The sequence below is a fragment of the Falco peregrinus genome, chromosome 5 (genome assembly GCF_023634155.1).
Source record: "Falco peregrinus isolate bFalPer1 chromosome 5, bFalPer1.pri, whole genome shotgun sequence".
NCBI classification, from domain to species: Eukaryota; Metazoa; Chordata; class Aves; order Falconiformes; family Falconidae; genus Falco; species Falco peregrinus.
Window position 1 is genome coordinate 101009384 of NC_073725.1, and position 23409 is coordinate 101032792.

The following is a 23409-nucleotide window of genomic DNA, read 5'->3' on the forward strand; positions in this document are numbered from 1 at the left end:
GCTCCTGCTGGATTGTAGTGTTCTGCCATGCGTGGTCTTGCTGTAAGACCTAAAATTGCGGTATCATAAAATAGTTTGGGTTGGAAGGGAACTTTAAAAGTCACCTAGTCCAACCCCCCTGCAGCGAGCAGGGACGTCTTTAACGTCCTCAGAGCCATGTCCAGCCTGACCTTGAATGTTTCCAGAGACGGAGCATCTACCACCTCTCTGGGCAACCTGTTCCAGCATTTCACCACCTTCACTGTAGAAAAATTTCTTCCTCATATCTAGTTTAAATCTACCCTCTTTTAGTCTAAAACCATTACCCCTTGTCCTATTGCAACAGGCTCTGTTAAAAGGTTTGTCTTCATCTTTCTTGTGGGCCCCATTTAGGTGCTGAAAGGCAGGAAAGGTCTTCCTGGAGCCTTCTCTCTTCTCCAACCTGAACAACCCCAACTCTCTCAGCCTGTCTTCATAGGAGAGGTGCTCCAGCCCTCTGATCATTTTTATGGCCTCCTCTGGGCCTGCTCCAACAGTCCGTGTCTTTCCTCTGCTGAGGACCCCAGAGCTGGACACTGTTCTCCAGGTGGGGTCTCATCAGAGCAGGGTGGAGGGGCAGAATCACCTCCCTCAACCTGCTGGCCATGCTTCTTTTGATGCAGCCCAGGATACGGTTAGCTTTGTAGGCTGCGAGTACACATTGCTGGGTCATGTCCAGCTTTTCATCCGCCAGTACCACCAAGTCCTCTGCAGGGCTGCTGTCAATCCTTTCATCCCCCAGCCTGAGAAAGTCATTGTTTCTTCAGCTTCCAGTTTTTACCAAGAAGTGTTCTTTACATGTATATTTATTCCTTATATGTATTATGTAAAAAACGTGTAAAATAAAATCAAATTTGGGTTTATGTCTCTGATCTTTAGTACCACCGTCATTTGAGTCAAGAGTATTTGCATGCAAATGATCAATCTTCCCAAAATCAGATGTACAAACTGTGGAAGAGTTCATATACATATATATCTATAGCAGTCTTGCAGTTGTGCAGGCAAATGATTTTAGCAGTGCAGTCTATAGAAAAGAAACAAAAGTAATCCTCATATTGTAGTTTCAGAAATGAAAGACAGCTTGAAATTCTTGTCATTATTAAACTTTCATCCTTACATGTGTTTCCAGGTTGTATCTTTCTGATTATTTACATCAGTAGTATCTATTGCCTTCTCTTATGTTCTTCAAAGATAAGTAAGGAGTATTTTTATTCCAAATTTTCGTTCATTTTGTACATTTTTTTTCCCTTAGTGGAATCTATGGCAACAGCACCACCAGAAGGCAGCTTTTTGTGTGTCTTTCATTTTGAAATACATATGATGTTTTGCAAGGCAGGGCAGGATATAATCATGCTAGATAGTGAACTTATGTATCAAAGTAATATTTTATATATAAAACACATTTTTTGTGAGGTTTGGGGTTTTTTTCATCACTTGCCTTTGTTAGTCTGATTTCCAGATTCATTGAAAATCTCATGTTACTAATGAATCTAAGAAACCCTTCTGAATATAAAGGCACATAGATCAATCATATTGCTAAGCTGTGGTTGGAACAGATGTCCTTAAACAACCATAAAATACAAAAAACATATAAAATACTAAAGCTGTATTTTTATATCCTATGATAGTTTACCAAGAACTGAATATATGCTGTCAGGAGAAATCATTGACATGTAAGTTGTTTAGCAGCTGCTGTAAACTATGACAGCCAAAAAGGAATAAAATAGCTTTGAATATTATACATTACCCAGCATAGCTATCCGTTATAAATATGAAAAACTTCTACTTTAAAATTAATTTATTTCAAAGGAGAATTGTAAACCCTTGTAAAATGTGCATGGGGCACAGTTCCAAATCAATAATATGGGTATGTAGAACTAAGTATTTTAAAATACTTTATTTGACCGTCTTACTTGAATGTTTTCTTCTATCTTAAGGTCTATGAAATTCCATGTTAGCTTTGCAACAATATGAAAGAGACAGTTCTGTGGATTGCGGGGTATAATGTGAAGTGTATACCCACACATATACACATTATCCAAGAAAATCTGCAAAGTTTGCAAAATATTCTTGCTTCAATGCCTTGCTTTATTCTAGAGATCCAGTTAAGACCTTCCTGCCCTGTCAGGGAAGTGGCCTGTTCAGCTTCAGCTGTTTCTACAGTTCAGACACCACTTTAGATATAACACAAAAATTTTGGAGAAAGGTCATATGTAAGAGAATTCAGCATATGGTCCCTGATTCTTAGTCAGAAATGCAAAGGAGAAGGAAGGTTCCTCTGGACTGCTGGTTGATATATCATAGAAGCTTGTACGGGTATAATGCTTCATTAGCAGAATCCAAAATATGCTCACCACTAAGCACTAACTTTCAAGTAAGGAGTACTCACAGAGAAGAAAGACTTCTTGTTCCCCAATCAACTTTCTAAATATAAATTCAGTCACATAAGACTTGATCTGCAAAATATTTGGAAGAGTACTTCCAGGTTCATACCCAATTTGTGGAAGGTCTTCTGGCCTCCTTTGTGATGTTTCAGAAAAGAAAGCCACTTAACACAAAAATGGTCTGGCAGAACTGAAGTCTGACAGACAAGAGGAGTGATATTTAAACCCAGAATTATTCCAACTGAGAGCTCAGTTTGACAACCCCTGGAGGGATCTGTTCACATCAAGTCAAATTGCAAAACTGAGGCAGACTATTCTTTACTATGAAATGAGACTTAAAATTATTTAGACAGATATTCTGGTTCATAGACTGACTAATTCACTTTCTGTCTCATCCTCAGTCTTCCACTAGCCGTCATCTGGGAATTGCACTATCCACCACCAGGCAGTGACTCATATTTGGCAGTAATTAGGATGTCATTCATCCTCAACATATATTTTACAACATGCCTCCCCACTTCCTGAAACCATGAGAACATAGTCATTTTTATATTGATTTCCATAAAAAAACCTGCTTTCATAATGCTTAATATTTATTTTTAGCCTTTCATGTAATAAATTGCAGAAGTATTGTTAATGTAAACTTTTATTTTCACTTCTTTTGCATTTGCTTCAGTGATTTCTTTAGAACTGGTTTTGGGGGGTGTGAAAAGGGTCTTTTCTGGAAGCACTACATACATACTGAGAGCAAATTTATTTCTGAATTTTAGAATTCTTGAATTTTTATACCAGTTTATGAATATTGATCTATCTTGCAAATAACTGGGTTTAATGCCATAAACCAAATGTATTTTTAAATCTTCGAGGCACGCTTTGAAGACAGGGGAAACTCTTTTGTCTGAATATTCATGCAGTCCACCATTAGCTACCCATGAACAGCTTAATCCAGGTTTCAAATTGGCAGTGCCATAGACAAGTATACATGCTTCTGCAAACTTCATTCAGGACTGCTAAGATCATGGTGCTTCTGAGGAGAGAGGAACCCTGCCTGCCAGCCCAGTATCTCTGGCTCAGTGTTGTCGAGTCTTAAGACCAGCTGGTTCTGCACAGATCCTGCTGAGTTCCTGCACCACGCTCCCTATTCCTGTGCAGTCCAGACTTCTCTATCAGACAAGACTTTGCCACTCTTCCCTCTCTGAAGTTTCCTGACTCTGTCCCAACACTGTCACAGGCAGCAAAGAAACGACCAGGTGGTTGACTCCTTAATTCATTCATATTTCCATCCAGACAAGAATTATCTATTAAGTTGTACTTTTGCACCGTTAGGATCTGAATATCCCTTTTTAATTTCACAGATAAGAAAAAAGACCGTAAAGTTCTAATATCAGAAGCTGCAAATGTGTATGCTCATGAAAGATCTCATACATACTTCTAAACATTCTGAAAGAATATTTGCAAAGTTATTTTCTCACTATTATTTTTTATTTTCCATAGCCCTTCAGTCAGGAGCATCACTACCAGAAAGAAATGAGCCCGCTTTCTCATTCCAACCCACGGTAAGATTCCATTTATAGCCCAGGCAGTAAGGATTCAGTTAGAGTGTTCTGAATATTAAATGTGACATTCTTTGATTTAATCTTAAATCTCTTTTCAATTGCAACCTCCTCTCAGAGGTCTTTACTATTACTCGTTTTAGTCATTGTCTGCAGAATGTCTGCCTTGTCCTGGAACACGGAACAGAATTCTGCATGTTTTGGGTGTACTGCTGCATATTTAAAGTAACTGACACAGGCCTTGCTCCTACATCTGCTTTGATGCGTGATTCAGCAAATCTTCCTCATCTGACATACACACACTCTCATCTGTTTCTTTCTCCCTCTCTGCTTTGAAGGCTTAGAACTAGAATTCTGTATGTGACTGTAGGTGTCAGGGAATCCATTTGTTTCAAAAGATTTTAATGTTACTTATTTAAATGGGGTTTTTCAGTAGATAGCCCAGTCAGGAGAGGGTGTTACAACACTGTGGGATGGTTCAAAGGGATCCTGTCTACAGCATATTTTGGCTGTCAGGTTTTTAGCTTGATCTGTTTAGCTTGGAATCGGCAACAAAATTCCTGTGCCTGTATTATAAGATGAGGTAAAGACAAGGGGAGAGTGTGGCTAGGGAGAAATAATCAAATGGAAACAACCAAAATTCATTTTCCCATTTCAGAACTTCCTTGTACCTGTGAAACTCCTTCACTTTGACAATTTTGGAACAGCCTGAACAAGAGGTGTACTTACTTTAAAAAGTGATCCTATTTCACTTCCACTTGGTGTCGTTAATGGGGATTTTGCTTGTCCAAGTTCTAAGTGGACAATGTGTGTGTGGGTTGGGAGGGAGGGGAAGAGAGAGCGTTACAGATACAACTTCTTTATCTTTTATCAACAGTCTGAAGTGTTTTATAATACCACACTGCCAGTCAGTTGTGCAGGTTAATATGCATTTCTCCTCACACAGATGGTTTCAGTCACTTGTCTCATTTGCCATCCACATTTTTATAGATTTAGAATCTTCTTGTTAGATTTTATGAAGTGAACACTATGAAACTTGCTGTGCAAGTTCATCCAAATGCATCAGTTATTGCAACATGCAGCCATATGTTTCCTAGTGCACACAATATATTACTGGAGTTAAAGTATAATTCTGGATTCCTGTTCCCTTTCACATGTAAATCAAAGTGCTTATGTGGGTGTTAGTTATCAAAGGAACCACCTCTGTCCTTAGGAATTGTTACAATGGATGAAGTGGACAGAGACACTTGACTATAGTCCACAGAGTAAGATATCAGGTACCTTGAGACTGACACTTTGGACTCTGTACTCCAGAATCAGTTTCATAATTCTGGTGGCATTTGAATTGCCTATATTTTAGTGCAAGCTACACTGTTTGTCTTCTTTTTGCCCATACATTGGTTGAGTCAGTTTTTATTAAGTTATTTGTATGCATGTGCTAAAGCAATTTGGTACTCAGTATATTATATGTACTGAAAAACAGAATAAACACCATTATCCCTGAAAAATAAAGCATTTCATCATATCAAGCTAATATGATCAACAATGAAAACTTGTATTTCCATATAATAAAATTTAAAACAAAATAATATAAATTACAACTTAGTTCTAATGCTATTTTAATCCAGTACACATACTAGACTTAAATTTCTCTAGAAATCATTTTCGAGAAATGGAGGCAAAGTATTCGTAAAATACCTGACTTGCAAGTGCCTCATAAATACAGTAGCCCTTGTGAACTGCCAGAAAAGCATTATTGGGTTGTAAATACAGAAGATGAAAAAATTATGAGGTCAGTTTGCATCATGATATAAAAACTGGAGGTTATGTGACTTGAATACCATTATTCATATTATCGCCTGTCATTTATAATGGAAAGCCATGTAGTGTTTTTCACACTAGGTGTGTACCTAAATGAGGGGGAGATGAAATTAATGCTAATTCTATAACTTAGTTCCTAAACTGTTTTTAAAGCCGATTTTAACAAGTAACATACGAGCAACTGGAAAATGTCTAAATCTTTGTAAGCCTACCATAGCTGTATAGGGGAACACACAGAATATTTGAAAAATTGATACATCCTATGTAGATGACTGGGTACAAATACCGCAGCATGAAGACAGTAACGTGATGCACTTACTGAAACAACAAATAGTTTGTTGTAAAGACTGATAAAGAATTTGACAGGTCTCAAGTAACTTGAAAAAGTGTAGCAGTGGTATTTTCTGGGAAATGAAAAGAGAGCAATGTGGAAGCTATTGTCCAGTAAATGTAGCTTCTGTCCATAATAAGATAAAAGAACAAGCCAGCAAAGAAAGCACCTGTGAAGATAATGGAAATGCAGTCAATAAAAAGACCCAGCTAGACTCATTTTCCATTGGTTCCACTGGGTAAAGGTCATAAGTCTGCCGAGAATATTGGTACTGCAGTACAAATCACCTCCACATCACGCTGCTTTGCAAGGCGTAGAACCAGTTAATGAAAGGAGACAGGCTGACTGCAGAGGCTGCAGAGCCAGATGAGCAAGATGATGTTCAGTGTTTCAAGCCTTAGCTCTGCACTTCCCACTGACTGATGTGCTGTATCGTCCAAGCTGAACTTCAGAATTGCTCCTTTCTCTTCAAATATGAAGCTGTAACTGTCTATGTTACTTCTTCCTCCAGTGCAGGGACTGGAAATTGCTGTGTACCGTGCATCTACTTAGTAAGCATTTGTCCTCCAAAATATTTGAGTGCCACAAGGCTTGGCAGTTTCATTAAGGAAATGCTGAAAGAAAGTAAATATTCTAGAGGAATTTCAGCCATGCTGAACTGCAAAATGTAGGGCTGCTTTCTGAAAAAGATCACTTGAGCCTAATTTTATGAATAGATTTTCTGAACTTCTACAGATGCTCTTCAGAAAATTTCTGATAAAAGCTGATTTTTCTGTCTTTGAGAGAGGGGCTTTTTATAAGCCGAAACCTATTTTTATAAACATTGCCTCATTAGATCCTGTCTTGGCATCCTACTCAACTCTTCCCAGGCTACCAAATAAAATTTGTTCCTCTGAAGTTCAAACAGCTGTTCCCCAAAAACCACACTAAAGTGGGACACAGATATTTCAGCATTTCATTGGGTATCTTCTCACAAGAAGTGTGTTTTACTGAAGTAATTTTATACAAAATGTACACAGCCAAATTTTTAGTTAGGTTTTAGCCAGACATTTAATTTTACATGTTAAAAAAAAAAAAAGTATTCCCATAGCGAATTGTGGGCACAAAGATTTAATGAAAGTAAACATCTGCCTGATTTGGACTATAGCCAAGAATATAAGATCTACACATAAAACAGAGACATCATTTTATGAGAAAGTCTATTGATCAGTGGTCTCAAACTAAAGAATGAGTGATCAAGCTGTTTTTCATTCACAAATGAAAATAGTGGTTAAACTGAGGTTTAATTTGTTGTCCCTGTTAGTCGCTGGCAGGTTTGGTATGTTAACAGCTCTAAAATCAGCAGCCTTCCCAAACTATATATGTGGTGCTGACAGCTTTCCAAAGGTGCTTGGAACCTACAGAAGTTAATTGGTATATCAGTCAATGAAAATGATCTTTTGAAGTATTGTCAGTGCCTCTGCTGTGGGCTTGGTCAGGGTTACCGGCACAGAATTACCAGGAATAACCAGAGTTTTACTCCCTTGTTAGCTCCACCTCTGTCTCCTCTGTGCTGCTAGAAGCTGGTGCTTGCCCGGCTGGTATGTGAAAGTGCATGTGCATCAGTATATAGTGTACTCTACCATTCAGCCCTATGTGTTGGAATTCACCCTGCCTGATGGATGGTTATGACCCAGCATGGGGACAGGAGGGGAGTCTTAAGCCTCCTTGGCTGATACTGAGAGTCCATCTGTAGCTGATGTAGGTTGTCAGCCCCAAAATTCCAGCAAGAACATAAAGAAGCAATGAGATGTCATTTTATCAGGCTCCCATCTGCCCTTTCCAGTGTCTTGTTCTTCTCCATGATCCTCTGACCTGCATCCATGGAGATATCTCCATAGGTTTTGCTATGAAAAGTGAGTGTTACAGTTCCTCTGATGTGTTAGGGTTAAGGACCATCCTCGAGCCAGTCCAGTAGCTGACTTGTAAAACAAGCTAGATTTTTCTGCTCTGCGTGTGCAAGTCTGTAGCTTCTTCAGTGTGATTTTTTGTGTTTAAATTAGATTCCATTAGTGGGTTTGCTGTGAATAAAAAAGAAACCTTTTAGGACTAAGGAGCATACAAGGTCCCTAAAATTTTAAGGAAAACCAGTATTAAATATTTACTAGAATTGCTAAATGGAAATATGATGCATTTCAGGCCAGCATTTTGTCTAGATTTGTATTTATCTATAAAAAGTGTCACCACTGTAGTGTGGTTCAAGTCCTTTGTAGCTTTGCCGCTTGTGGATGTAATACAAAGTTCCTTGTATCTGTAATTGGCTGATAAGGGCCCGCAGTCTTTGACAAATGATTAATAGTCGCTGACCTCACTTCACATGGGCTTGGTACAGGCTGACTAAAGCAAGCTGTCCTGTCATTGTAACCTACATGTGTTACATTAGACTGATCAGGTGTCATCATTCTTTCCTCTACAATCAAAAAAAGCCCACCAAACCCACAAAAAGGAAAAAAAAAAAAAAAGAAACCACAACCTAAAAGAAGCTAGTAACATTTTCTTCCGTTTTATGGTAAAGATATCTCTCCAGTTATGGGAAATATTATAGATTTGAGATTTATCATCACACATTGATGTGGAGATTAACATGTTTGAGGAAGACAATAACTATAACTTTTTGGAAACATTATAGGTTTTACCTTAAGAAAAAAAAAGCAGAACCCATATTCTTAATTACTACTTTATCGAACAATGTGATTTTCTTATTTTTCTAATGTTATGCATGCGCAGTAGTTTTGATGATGAATCATGAAATGGATGAACATGTTCCTTTAGCTAAATGCATTTTTAACTTATTTGCAAACTTGATTATCAGTAAAAATCTGGTATATTAGCTAAATATTATGAACACATGTTCCTATGAGTAACTCTGAGCCACTCTATTGATTTTAGGAAGTAAATTATTTCTTTCGTTTTCTTTAAAAGTTTCTGCTGGAGAAGTATTTTTTTAGAGCCTATTGTTGCCATAACTGCCATTATCATGGCACCTGAAATTTCAATAATATGTCAGTGATCCCAGCACAGAAATACATCCACTGCAAACTCACAAGTATTAGAGGCATGTTCAGCTTTGAAAACTTAAGTGTTCTAATAGCTGATGCATGTGTTATTATACCATTGAGAAATGTACAGTAAAAGAATTGTAGCTATTTATATAACATAATTTGCACGACACCAGAACTTCTCCAACATGCATGCTGTGAAAGTCAGACACAAAAGGTCTTTGTGTCCTGTATCTCCAAGCAAACGCTTAAACAGCAGAAGCTTAAACTTAAAGAAGCACATTTAAAGATTGAGTTTTGCAAACAAAGAAGCATATTTATTTTTATGATTCATTACAAGATCAAAGCCATAGAACTCCATTACTTCTGCAAAACAGACAATATTACATTATGAAGTATTATAAAATTACACAACAGTTGTCAAAATAAGTGAACAAGAACAATGTATCACAAAATGTACTTTGGTTTTTTATTGTACTTGTTCAGTAACTTTATTCATCCACCAAATAGAGTAATTTGCAATAGATCTCCTAGTCGTTAATCTGAATTAGCAAAGTTCTGCTGCATTTGTCGGGCTATAATATGCATGAAAAAGAACATGACAAAAGGAGAAAATGGCACAGGAAACATCTAATTGAAAAGGTTAATTTTTTTAATCATGATGTTAAAAAGCTTAGCTGCAGGAAGGTTGTTGAGAACCAAGTGGCTAACAAGTAAGAGCTTGTTAAAATAATCCAAAAATGGCTTTCCCTTGCATGGGAATCTGAGAACATGAAAACCTAGCAGCATATACACTAAGAGGTTGAATATAAAACATGGTAAATGCTTTCAAACATGCAGTTGCGTCTATGTTAATATAAGGAAGTTTGTATCTTTCTTGTAGCCTCAGGACTTTGAATAATTTTTATTGGTTTTACCCTTTTTCTGAATATTCCTGGGCCATTCAAACAGTTGTCTTGGCTGTGCTTGTGTGTAGGAATGGAGAACAGGCAGTAAGATATTTTACACGCCTCAAAGGTCTTGCAAATCAAAAGGAAGAGGTAGGTGTTACCTGGTAACAAGTCCAGGATTACCTCTTCACAGTCTTGCGATGTCTCCTTCAGTACGCAGCTGAGTACACCTTCACCAGCATGTCTTCTTCTTGGGGATCTCCCCTGTTTGCAGATGACAAGACACTTTGGTCCAGCCGTAAGCCAGTATCTGAGTCCAGCTTCTGATGACTCAGAGCCTTTCAGGGTAGTTCACAGGGCAGGCAAGCTTCTGAGTACGTTTGTACCAGTTGTATTGTTCCCTTTTCTGGAGAGAAAAAGCTTACTACCAGTAACCCACCCCCCATCATGGAAATATGTATTTATTCCTCCATCCTCCTCCTGAACTGGAAGCTGATTTAATTACAGACAAATCGGGCTCCTTGGCTGACATCCCATATGCATATAACATTTTCTTATAGAGCCAAACTGTCTGAGTTTCCAAGGGCACAACTGCCCACGCCTCCCTTCCCTGCTATTCCAGTATCATTTGTGCAAGAACCTTGGTTTTATTCCTTTATGTTAATTTACGTTTGATGTTGACAAAGCTTGATGTTTTTAAAGAATTGAACTGAGGTAGCATACTTCTCACTTTGTGGTGACAATTAAGTTTCCAGCTCCATGCTGTACCATTCATTCACTTAATAGATTAAAAGGTCAGAGTTTTCATGCATACATTTGGGTTTTTACTTTTCTGAAAAAGAAAGTAGTTCGCACAGACAAGGAACATTCAGCACCAGCACCTTTAACAAGTCTGATAATATTAAAGTTAGTGCTGTGTTGAGTCATATCTCTCCATTGATTTTTAAAAACCCTCTGGCTCCATGTCATCCATTAAGAGTTAAATGGGATCCAGTCTATGCCCAGGATGCAGAGAACAGTGAGATGCTTTTGGTTACTGACTGTGGAGAAAAAGTATGACTTCAATTGCAACAAGACTTATTAGGTACTAGATTCCAGTGCTACCTGAACCAATGGAATATTAAAATATATATTTTTTTAATGTTTTATTTAATTATTTAAAATATGTAAAAAAGGAAGCACACCCTACATAATGGCCACTTCATTAAATGTGGAAATCCATTTGATTCACTGATCAGTGAGTATCTGCTGTAGTTATTAGAATTTACTTGCTTAAGATTAGATTAAGATGAAAGAATTTTAACACACCTTTGCAAATTCATTACTTTCAATTTATACAGCTGATTTTCTGATAAACGAATCAAAACTAGCAAAGAAGAAAGGGCTAGTATTTGACTTAAATTAGGTGATGAAACACTGTTTTTTTCTACTACTGTCATTTATATTGCTAGTGAATATTGAAACTATAATCTAGCCACCAAGCTAACATAGTGATGAACTATGGGTTTAGTCTTTAAGTAAATTCCAATGTTACTGTCATTGAACAGAAGCTATAATAGAAGTTTCATGTATTTAATTACAAAGCATTGACCAAATAGCACAATATATTAATTAGTAGAGCTGTTAAATCTCCAAATTCAGGTCATTCGTGGTTTTAGACTGATGTAGATGACTGTATGTTTTTAATAACCTGAAAAAAAATATCATTTCAACTATGATAATGAAAGAAAAACAAGGTGCCATTAACAAGTCAAACTTTCAGCTAATACCAGTCAGCGTGATTATACTGTACACACTTGTCACAGCACCTTACACTATGAAATATCTTGTTTAATAAGTAGAATTCACATCTCCTTTGTTATCCTTGAATCTAATCTAGCACCCGTAAACCAGTTCATTTGCAGATTTAAGACTTTTAAGAGCAGTTTCAAGTCTTCCATGCACAGTTGCACATGTACTTTTTATGATCTGATCTCTTTTTTAGTTACTAATTCATTGAAAATTAAAGAATTTAGTTTTTAAGGAGGTCTCGCTGCCTCCGTTAGAAGTGTGGTATTTGGCAGGCTGGACTTGCTGAAGTGGTTTGGAGGAAGGAAAAAGGCATTCTCTAAATATGCTTGTGATTTTGTAAATCTTAGTGCTAGCAAAAAAAGAAAGTTCCAGTAAGGCATACAGTAAATGAAGATATTATGTATTAGGGTTGGAATGAATCTGTCACTTTGACGGATTGTGAGGCAAAGAACAGATTAACAGATTACTCATAGTCAGAATGCAGCTCACTGTGAAAAATGTGCAGGAAATGATAAGTGTTGGTTTGTGCTGATTTAATGATATTTTGAAACTACAATAACACTCCAGCAGAATAATACAATGTAGCTCATGCCTTGCATTTTTTAATCACCAATGTATTGCCAGATTGGCCTTAAATACTTCTTTAAATAGAGCTTTCGATTTCTGCAAAGTCATATGGGAATGTATATTTTTGTTATTTTTCAAGATTTGTGTTAAAATGTGCATTCAAAAATCCTTGATTTGTATGTATAAATATACTCTATATTCTTTTGGTAGTATATCTTCTTCTGTATACTCACTCAGTTTTCCATTTTAAAGATACTGTTTTTCCCACCTGGAGCTGAGTAGCACTGAACAGTTATTGATGTATAAATCAACACTGAATGTTTCTTGGTTTATGGCATATTTATGTAAAAACTTTAAGAATGTTCAAGAATTGAAGTTGTTTAAACCATTATAGATGCAATAATGGACAATTCAAGACTCATATGACTTCACTGTTATTACAGACGTATGTCTGTAGGACCTGAAATTTTATTTCAACATTTTTTCAGATAATATGATTGCATTTTGTACATAACACAAACAGATATTATTAATAGCCTACATAAGTCCTTGCTTCACTACTGAAACTATTATTGAAGGGTTTATTTCTATGTAAATAGTTCTATAAAAAAAAACAAACTCCCATTATACATACTTCATTAATATATTACAAAGCAGAGCCCGAATAGGTGTGTCTAAGTAATCTGATTTAAATTAAGTTACATGTATGAATGAAGTTCAGCAGATACGTAAATAATTGAAAATTTAGATCTGCTAATCTAGAGGAGCCTAACAAGTAATGCATGCTCCAAAAAAGATGTAGCAGGGAATAGGTGAGGGCTTTTACAAAGCTAGGTTACTTTTTATTGATTTATCCAAGAACTGAGTTAGTGTCTAATAACCTTTCTTAAATAGATATAATTAAAAATCCAAACAAGTGAGAAAAATAGGTCTTCGTCTTAGCTGAACTGAATATTTAAGCTATACTGAACCATACTTTTGATATGAGCTGGCACTTTGCATTCAGTGGATCATAGTAAGGTATTACATACTCACTTTGATGATTAGGGAATTTGCTTTATGTGGTACTAAATATTACTAATACAACGGAAGTATGTGCTGGGATTTTAGCTGATAATTGCACAAGATGTCAAGAATTGGTCTTTTTTTCCTCTAAAATATTTTCATACTCTTGATTCATACATTGGCATTCTCTGGCCCTCCACGGAGTTAGTCAAATTATCCATTGTAAAAGATAATTCAGCAAATGTGCTCCTCTTATTAACCCTCAGGCACAAGCCAGTTCTTCTCTCACATTCGTAAGATTTACTAAGTAGTTTATGCAGTTAAATGCCATCTTTTGTGTTCCTTATTGATTGTAGACTTCAGATGCGTAATAGTCTGTCAATGTGATGTGTTCTTAATGCAAAAACAAATGTTTTTTAATTCCCTGATTTGATATAATGTAGCCTTTCCCTTGCATTTTTAAAGTATACTACCAGACTGGCTGAATAGTTTGAATATTCCTTTTAATTCCTGTATAGAGTGTTGGACAAAACCATACTAAAACTTTGAAGCATGTTAATTTTGTTAATAATGTGGATTAAATGATCCAATTGATTTCAGTAATACAGATTAAATCTCATCCAAAAGAAATGTAATAAAGCATGCTATCTCAATTCACAGCAATGTTAAAAATCTTTATACTAAGTGATTTGCCATTTTCTCAGTCCAGCTAGTAGGATAGACTAAAAGGCAAAAATATCTGTAAAAAATCAAAGTATCAAAGGTGTTCATTAAGATTTAAAATAAAACCCTCTGATTCTTCGGATTTCTGTTGATAGTAATAATTTTGATACATTGTCATTGGTAAGTGCTACTTAATGAAGCATCGCTAATATTCTTAACAGATTTTACTGATGGATCTTTTTGCCATCTTCTGCAAAACTTAACATACTGTCAAAAAACAGAAAACAATGTTCACAAGTCCAAAAGATTCTTTTGCTTGCCATCACAGTTCAACTATCATGTGATATTTTAATATATGACAATTATTTTCCAGAAGATTTTTTTTTAAGAAAAGACCATAAGGTAACAAGTTTATGTAACATTTTTAATTATATTATGGTATGGAGAATAGCTTTCAGAATAATGAAGAGTTTCAGTGTGAGCATTAAAGGTGCATGATACTTTGAATGTGTGTGGAAGCTATTCTGAGCCTTAATACAATGCAATTCGCAATGTCAAAAAACAGTACTTAGCATTCCACATTGTTATCAGGAAAGCTCTGGATAGTTTATTGCATGTTGATTATATTGATTACAGCTGGAGGCATTGATAGCATAAATAGAGTGCCTTTAATTAGTCAGAATGTGTGATTAGCTTTTCTGTTTTAAGGAGATAAAGTAGCATCTTCAAGAAGTTCTCCAAAAAAATATTCTTTATTCAATCAGAATAAAACCACGATAAATGGGAACATAGTCCACAGTCTGCATTTCTCAGAATATTCCTGGGTTTCTCCATGCTGAGCTCCACTTTTAGGCAAGGTCTACCTACAGATTTTTCAGGATTTTTGATTTGTTTTGTTTTGTTTAAAATTAGCTCACACACTGTCTCACACACATACACGCTTTAGTTGCTTCCTAAAAGCAACTGCAGATTTCATTGTGGAAAAGTCTGTCTTGACTGCGAGGCTACAGCATCTATCAGAATTACCACTGTAAACCCACTTTTCAGAAGTTTATCAATCAACTGCTGGTATTTACTCTCTACTGCCGTTTGGCCAAGAAGATTTCAGCACACAAGAGATTCTTTAACAATTTTTTTTCAAGATTTTACAAAAAGTTAATCTAGACATTGCTAACCTGTGGAAGTAATAAACCAGGTTTTCGTATATTGTGTAAAATGTTTCAACCTTCAAAGTAATATTAAGTCAACAATGAATCCCTGATACTGTAGTGTATTGATTACTGAGTAATAAGAACTATTACTTTAACAGCAATACTGGTTTAATGACACATGATTACCTTGCTCCCGTAGTGTTCTTTAAAGGAATTGTCTCTTTTCCACCGGAGGTAATTGCCTTATTATCTTTCTTTCCTTCTACTAACATCCTCTCTGCTTTCCAGGTGCCAACTGTTTTCTTTAGAAATTCTCTGATATATATTTTATATGAAAAACACGTATCTTTAAACTCTTCTGTTTTGTGCCAGACCTGTAGAACTGCATATACTCTGAAGCTTCTTGACTTCTCTAACTATATTTGTTGGTCTGACTGAGATAATTCTCTTTAGAAGCAAGCACTGTCTTTCCTCTGTCCTTGCACCACTTTTTGCTTCAGCAATCAGCACTATTCTAGTTGTCTGGATCTCAAACATCACTGTCTTTTAAAAAAGTAGCAGTGAATTTGCAAGAAAGGGTAGCTTGGGAAACAGAGAGGTAGATTAGCTCTAATAGTTCTTCCTTACCTTCTCTAAAATTGCCGCAGTTTCTCCAAGAGATTGCCTTTGCTGAAGTTGTGTTTCAGTGCAATTGTAGAGAATCAGGTACGTGATAATGCTTCGTGTTCCCAGACCGCATTCTGTGAGCAATGGTCAGATTCTCACATTAGGCTTATGTGGGCTGATTCTGAGGCAGCACAAACCACACACGCAAGTGGCAGAAATGGAGAATATATTCTACCATGCCACTGGATAGCACAGCATGCATTTAACTGTTATTCCTAAAAACATTTGAAGCTTCGGTGTAAATAAATGGTCTTTGGCTGTATCCAGGGAATGCAAGTATGGTGAGCAATGACAGAGAGCACTAACAATGAGATGTCTAGGCAAGCATATTGCTGGGTGGATTAGTTGTACCAGTTCTCACTGGAATTAGCTGAGCAGCAGAAGAGGAGAAGGATTGGTTGTGAAGTTTGCCATATGTGTGAAAATAATGATGGTGTAAAAAAATTTTGAAGTATATTTTTACATATTGAAATAATGGAAAATTCAGCATCTCTTCCTTTAAATCTGCTATACCACTTGCTGGATTTCTACACCAGCAGTTCTGTTTCCTGAGGCAGAAAATTAGTTTTTTCCATTTTGACTGCAAACAGATAGGTGGTTGTCCCCTGATTCACCCCAGATCATGCGTACATGCCAACAGGAGATGATGTGGAATCAATAACAAGTCCAGAAGTATCAGAAAAACTAACCAAAAAAAAAAAATCAGATGGCCTGTTTTAGCAATCCTAACACATGACTGAGTGTTGCCAGATTTCTCTGTCAGAAGCAAATCGTACATAAAATCATCAAGGCTTTTCAGAAGGTAGAAGTCCATTACTGTTTACTGGGTGTTGGACAATTGAGTTGAGACAATTACAGTCTGGCAATGTAACCTGTCAAGCTTGGGAAAAAAAAATCATCCCTTCCGGACAAAGCCATGGATGTTGAAGTTACCTCTACAGCTCAGGCTAATCTCCCTGGCCTCTAGCACAGGTTTGCATGTGTGATGTTTTTGTGAGATGTTGGAACAGGCATGGCCAGGCATAAGTTGAATCAACCCCAAACCAAGTGTAATTTACCTTGTAGAGCTGCACTGTTCCCATGAGCATGAAGCAAACATAAGGGAGTTTGAAGACCCTTTTCCCCTTCCATACCTCTTGCCTTGCAGTGAAATACGTTGGTCAAAAAGGATGGATCTGGTTCTGTCAAAATTAGATGATTTACTGGCCTCCCTCGAATTCTGTGTTCAAGTGTTAACTTCCAATTATTTGGTCTAGTTAATGGTTATGTGGAAGCTTTAACGTGTTACAGCTGTTGGAGAGATGGGAACTTACGGAAACACTAGATGCAGACAGTGGGCAGGGATTAGTTTCATGTATTAAAAGAACTACAAGACGTGATCACCTGCACAAGGGATGTCTTGACTTTGTGACTTAGATGTGTCCTTCCAGGGCTATCTTTCTCTGATTGATAGTATAATATGAGTAACTTTTTCAGCGGAAAAATCTGCAGTTCAGTTTGCGATAGAAAGCAGTAACAATGACAATAAAAACAACTGTTCTGTTTCCCTTTCCTTGAGCTATAACAATCAAAGACAGTGTGTCTTAAAGTGGGGTATGTGAAATGAACATTGAACTTTGCATGAATGTATGATAACGTGAAAATGATTTTTAAAAGCTATCACAAAGTAGTGTTCAGGAGAGATATAAATTGCCTCTTAAATTGAATAGGTGAAGAAGGTCTGTACTCCTTCCTCTATGATAAAGATCCCATCCAATATTTTTTTTACAGAAGCAAAATAGGTATGTGGCAGCCGTGTTAAGGTGTCTTGCAGTAGCTAAAATCATGTTATGCTGAATAACTTTTTTTGTATTTATAATATATGTTTATAATGTATTTACCCAACAAAGCTTTTTTCCTGTATCAACGATACTATCAACAATAACAGCCTGACTCATCCAATCTTTCCTTCTTAACAACACTAGAAAACAGTTAGTATAATTATTCTTAGCTCTGATCACTAATTGCATCCCTTTATTGAAAATTTTTAAATTATTTAAATTTAAATTAAAAAAATGAGCTGTCCCACAGTTCATGACCATGAGTTGGTATCACACTGTTAATGCACCCACTTCATGTGCTCAGCACCATTTAGAGTGCTCAGCTCTAACTCACCGACCATCCACACTGTGGGTGACGGACCACTTGCTAAATCACCCTGTTACGGGGAACTCCAAGCAGTGCCAAGCTGGTGGTAACTGAATACATCTCTTGTATATAATCTTAAGCCTTTTTCCTTAGAAGAGGGTCAGGATTTTTAATCAAATTGACCCCCACAGTCTCGCATCAAACACAGCTTGTTCATCCCAAGTCTTTACTCCTCCGAAAAAGATACTCATGAGTCCTGTAGGCTTTCAGCATGTAGCTCTGTGGGCTATGGGTCACACCTCATGTATGCCTTTTGCTGAGAGAGCAATACCAGCTAAAATCTGCAAAGCAAACCTGTCTTAAAACACAGATTTCAGTGTGAACAGAGCAAGTGAAAAGGCTAAGGAAGGAAGGAAGCCTTAACATTTAAGAACTGTATTCACTACTAGGTTTATTTTTATAATAATAAAATCTAGCTTGATTTTGTTTCATCATGCTTGACAACCTGCAATTTCCTTTGAATTTTTTTTTAATAATCAAAAGAATTAGAACGAATAGGAATGCAAACTGTGCTTTTATGAATGACATTTTGATTTGTGTTTTTCAGGGACTGGTTGAACGCGTTCAGTCCCCCCATCATTCCTGGAAGCCAACAACTGGAAGAGCACACTAAATCTTCAACAAATCAGAGTATTCCAGGTAGGAATTCATGAAGACAATGAAAAGGATCTGGGTAGAAAGACATTTCAAAATGCTGTTTCTGTACTGCTGGTGCTGCCTTTTTGTAGTTTTCTATACTGCTACATTTTGGTTCCAAGTTCTCTTACTTATTATTCTCAGCTCAAGCTAGCAGAGTTTTCCATGCAGTATTATTTGCCTCTGATCAAAGAATAACTTAGTTGCAGTTTCCTAATATTCTGGCTCGATAGAGGTTAACTCAAAAAAAATGCATCTTATTTGTTTAAAATAAGGAATTTATGCTAGTGGGGATTGAAAACCTACGAAAGAAAGAACACAAAGACTGAACATTCGGAAGCATAATTGCACTTACGTAAGTGATACTTCTCTTATGAAGAAAAATTTCAGATTCAGCCTTAAATGAAATCTCAGCATGATTTCCTGAGTAAAGACTGTTGTCACCAACCACCTAAAGTGTTACAGGTTTTTGTTTATTAATAGGGTTTGCTTAAAGAATGGCAAAGAACTTAGCTGAAACTGGAAAGTCAACAACGATAGAATGAAACAAATACCTATTTTTCTTCAAATGCTCTTTTTTCTTATCAGTTGTCTTAGGAAACAGGGTAGATATCTAAATTTTTCCTCTAGTCTGGGGAATTCCGTGTGAACTCTCATAAATCTGACGTGTATTTTGACTGCCCGAGGGATGAAGATGTCTCAGTGATTTTCTGTCTAAAATAAATTATGCCACTCAAATTGGGAACGTTTTCATACATGTATATTTGTAATCATTTCTGACAGCAAAATAGAATTTTGCTGTCAGGAATGGACCTTGCTTTGAAGAATCAAATAATATGTTTTCTTAAGAGTCCTAAGTAAGCCAAAGAGAGCTGGACAGTAATCCTTGAGTTAAAGTCATGTTGGATATAAATCTATGATAGATCCCTGAGAATTTTTCTATGTTAGTGTTATGAAATCCAAGGCTTGCTTCAGTTAAGATAGAACTTCTGTAAAATTTAAAAATTGTATTATTATCTTTTAAAAGTTTGATGGATTTCTTGTGTTATTCACACTAGGATTTCCAAACTGTTTTGTGAGTTGTTTCTAAGCTCATTTTCCTTTATGCTGAAATATTTTACATCATGTGTTCATGATTGCATGTTTGGAGAACAGAAAATCTCTATATACCATAGCTTGGGGTTTTTTTCCTTTTTATTTTTGTGCCTTTATTCGCTCAGATTAAATTATGATTCATGTACAGGTATGATACTTGTAGTTTTGATAACTCCACACAGAAACTTTTCTACAAGCCATTTTCTAATATTAAAACCTAGAATACAGTGGAAATATATTTATTTGAAAAGGAAAACTATTTTGGTTTTCCAGACCATGGTGACTATGTATAAACAGTTAACAAAATCCAAGTACAGTTACTTGTATATTTATTTCATTGTTTAGAAAAAGCTGCTACATGCCTCCTCCATTCGTTGTTATCCAGATTCAGACATCTTGTGCAAAAGCCTTTCTCCATAAAAGCAATAGCTCCCCTGAGTTCAGTGGGGCAGTATCTCATTTAATCTGACAGATATTCAGAGGTACTAACTACCTTCAGTCTTCTTGCAGCTCAGAACTAAAAAATACTCGTCCCTCTATAACGTTCATCACAGACTTCAGTTTGCATTTAATATCAAGTTACTTTCTAGCCTGAAATACTGTTTAATTTTATAGTGATTTAAGAACAAAAGCTTTGATTTTGCTTACACCATGCTATTCAAATTAAACTGCCAAGAGTTTTATTCATGCAATCCTGAGCAGCTCCAACCCCAAAAGTGTGGATGGTGGCAGCACAAACACCTATGGAAATTTTCTTTGAAAGTGACTTGTTTATCAGCTAATTTGGCCATGGACACGTCATTCTTACATGTGGTCAGGTTGTACACAAACACCATTTGAAAGTAGAAGGATGCCTTCTAACACAACCATTACATGTTAGTTGAGTCTTGTAGAAGAGCGTCACTTACGGTAATGAGTACGTCTTTTTAAGAAGTAGAACAGAGGTGAGGTTTTCATATGTTTTTTTTTTAATCTGGTCAAACCTGGATACTCCATACGGCCATTGCAAACATGTTGCAACATCTAGAAATGCCTTAAAATGCATTTGGGGATATTGTGAGATGCTAAACGAAAGAAGCCTGACTTTAAAAACAAGATATATCTAGAAAACCATATATATCTCTTCTTGTTCACATAAAAACACATGCGAGAATTGTTGCTATAAATGTATACATTCAGCTAGTCCTGGATGCAATTGTATTCTGATTTGGTGTGAATTCAAGGCATACAGGGAAAGAAGTATACCCCTGATGAGTCTGAAGAATTTCTTACTCCTAAATCAAACCAGGGAGTATTAATGAGAGGCCAGTTCCAAGGTAAAGAGGGAAGGAGGTTAAGCTTAGGAAAGAAAAGAAAATAATTTTGAAGAGAAACATAAGCAGGGAAAAGCAAAATAATAAAAGGAAGAATTTGGTGGAAATAACAGCATGGTTTCAGGTGAAAATGTAAGGCTGTGGGAGGGAATGGGGCATGAATACCATTTACTTGTGTACTATGATCTGAAGTGTAGAAAAAGACATTCAGTTCTATGCCTTCTTTCTGCACTGCATAATTTTTCCCAAGAGCTATCCAAACAAAATATCTCAGTTAACCTCATTTAGCTTACCAGGCCTGACGAAGTACCCACAACAGGGAGGGCAACAATTTAGCTTTACATTTTTTACCTTTGGTTACAGTAAAAGACAGTTTCTTTCTGATGGCATTTGTTAAGGTCACTGAGGAAACAAAAATGAAATCTCCTCCGAAACAATAAAGTGCACACTTCTTTTGTATGCATTAAATGCACCAACCTACTTTCTGGTCTCTAGATAATGTAACCTATATATCGTTGTGTGATCCTGGCTGTAAATAGATTCTGAGCATTGTGAAACTGCTGCTGTTAGCATAACAGGCCATTACTTATTATGAAGTGTTAGGGCATACAAAGCATTCCGTTTGTATTAGCAGTCTGAGAACGAGATGAACATTTATGATGAAATTCGAGATACAGATTGCGTTCAGCTGTGAATTATTTCCTATCAAAAAGCTATGGGTCATATAACTTAGATTTAGTTTATATGAAAGACAGACAGGTTTAGAAAAGGAGCTACAATATATAAAGTGTCTGTAATAAAAGTCTGTATGGCTTTATCAGTGTATTTTAGGCTAAGGATTCATTTCTGTTACCTGAAAACAGTCTTGCATTTTAAATAACTCTAGATAACCTAGATTTAAATTTTTTATTGTCTGAAAGAATCTTATTTCCCTTCTGATAACAAAAGCTCTTTCGTACATGTTTACCTATACTGAACATTTAGGTGGCATACTGGATACCAGACATTCAAATTCCTACATTTTTACAGGCCTGAAGTACACACCAACAGTCTTTGTTCATGCTAAAACATTATTGTTTAGGAAGTTCATTGAGAAAAATATCACTTAGGAATACTTTGATCCTCTATCAGTAAAGGTACTGCCGGTGAACTGCTCCATTGGACTTTGTAAAGTCTGGTTGTTAAGCAAAATCTGACTGACATCATTTCACCTCACGTAAATACAAGTCTTCAGAAATATCATAAAAATGTGAATTGCTGTTATCTTGAAGGTAACAATTCAGAAATCGAAAGATTATACACTTTAAAGAAAAAGTCTGTCACATCTGACAGAAAGGTATTTCCATGTTGCTGGCTAAGTGAATAAAAGTGATTTATTCTTACTTTCCCCACTTGACACAGGTGAAGATGACCTCAATGCTGAAGAAGAGGAGGAAGTTTTGACTCTCCTGTATGATCCGTGTCTGAACTGTTACTTTGATCCAGATTCTGGGAAGTACTATGAATTGGCATAGTCAGATCATGAGAGGATGTTGGTTTGTATTCAGAGTAGGTTTGTCTTTTAACCCTTTGTAAAGTGACTGAGCTGTGTAATTTATCATGCAACTTAAAACTTGAATTAACCAATAGTTTTGCAAAAAAAATGACTATATTTTGTAAATAGTGTCTTATTTTTATGGGTTTTGTGTTAAGTTTTAATGCAGTGAAAAATCACATAACTTAAAAGTTCCTTGTGACATTTATTTGTTAGTGCAATTTATTTCCAATTTCAAAGGTTCTGTATGGAAACAAATGAAGTTAAATCAAGGTTTGTTGTGTTTATCTGTAAATTATGGTTTTTCTCAAATAAAAAAATGTCATTACTTGCTTACTGTGTATTTTAATTGGATCTGAGCTATCTTATTCTTTGTACTGCAAGATATACAATGTGTTGTTCAAAGGCCTCCATTTCATAAGCTTACTCCCTCCCTTTAGTCATCAGAGAAAGCAGTATTTTCCTCATCTTCAAGAAATTCTCTAGTGCTGCATATTACAGTAACGTGACGATGTTCAAAACTGCAGGGTGGCACAGTACATGCACGGTGCACTTCAAGGTGTGTGCATGGGCAGTTTATAAATCTAGACCGTAACAGGATAAATATGGCAGGCTCCAGGACTGCCAGCTGCTGTCTGCTTTACTGATGTAATTTGACATAGGACTGAACAGCGGGAAGAGTTGCTGCTTCAACACTCAAAAACTGGAGCCTTATTTCAGGTAAGGCAAAAGGGGTGCGTGTGATTCACATGGGAAGCTGTCTTCT

General features: G+C 36.3%; 1 protein-coding gene across 2 annotated transcripts in view; it reads left to right on the plus strand.

Annotated features, from left to right (window-relative positions):
* The window catches only part of CFAP20DC (CFAP20 domain containing), an 84235-nt gene extending 61251 nt beyond the window's left edge, over positions 1 to 22984 (plus strand). For both annotated transcript variants that reach the window (XM_055806736.1, XM_055806737.1), the window contains exons 15-17: positions 3897 to 3958; positions 18613 to 18704; positions 22511 to 22984. In XM_055806736.1, coding sequence (XP_055662711.1) covers positions 3897 to 3958; positions 18613 to 18704; positions 22511 to 22623 — 267 coding nt within the window. In that variant the 3' untranslated portion in view covers positions 22624 to 22984. The remainder of the gene's footprint in view (positions 1 to 3896; positions 3959 to 18612; positions 18705 to 22510) is intronic.
* Positions 22985 to 23409: the final 425 nt, after the last annotated feature.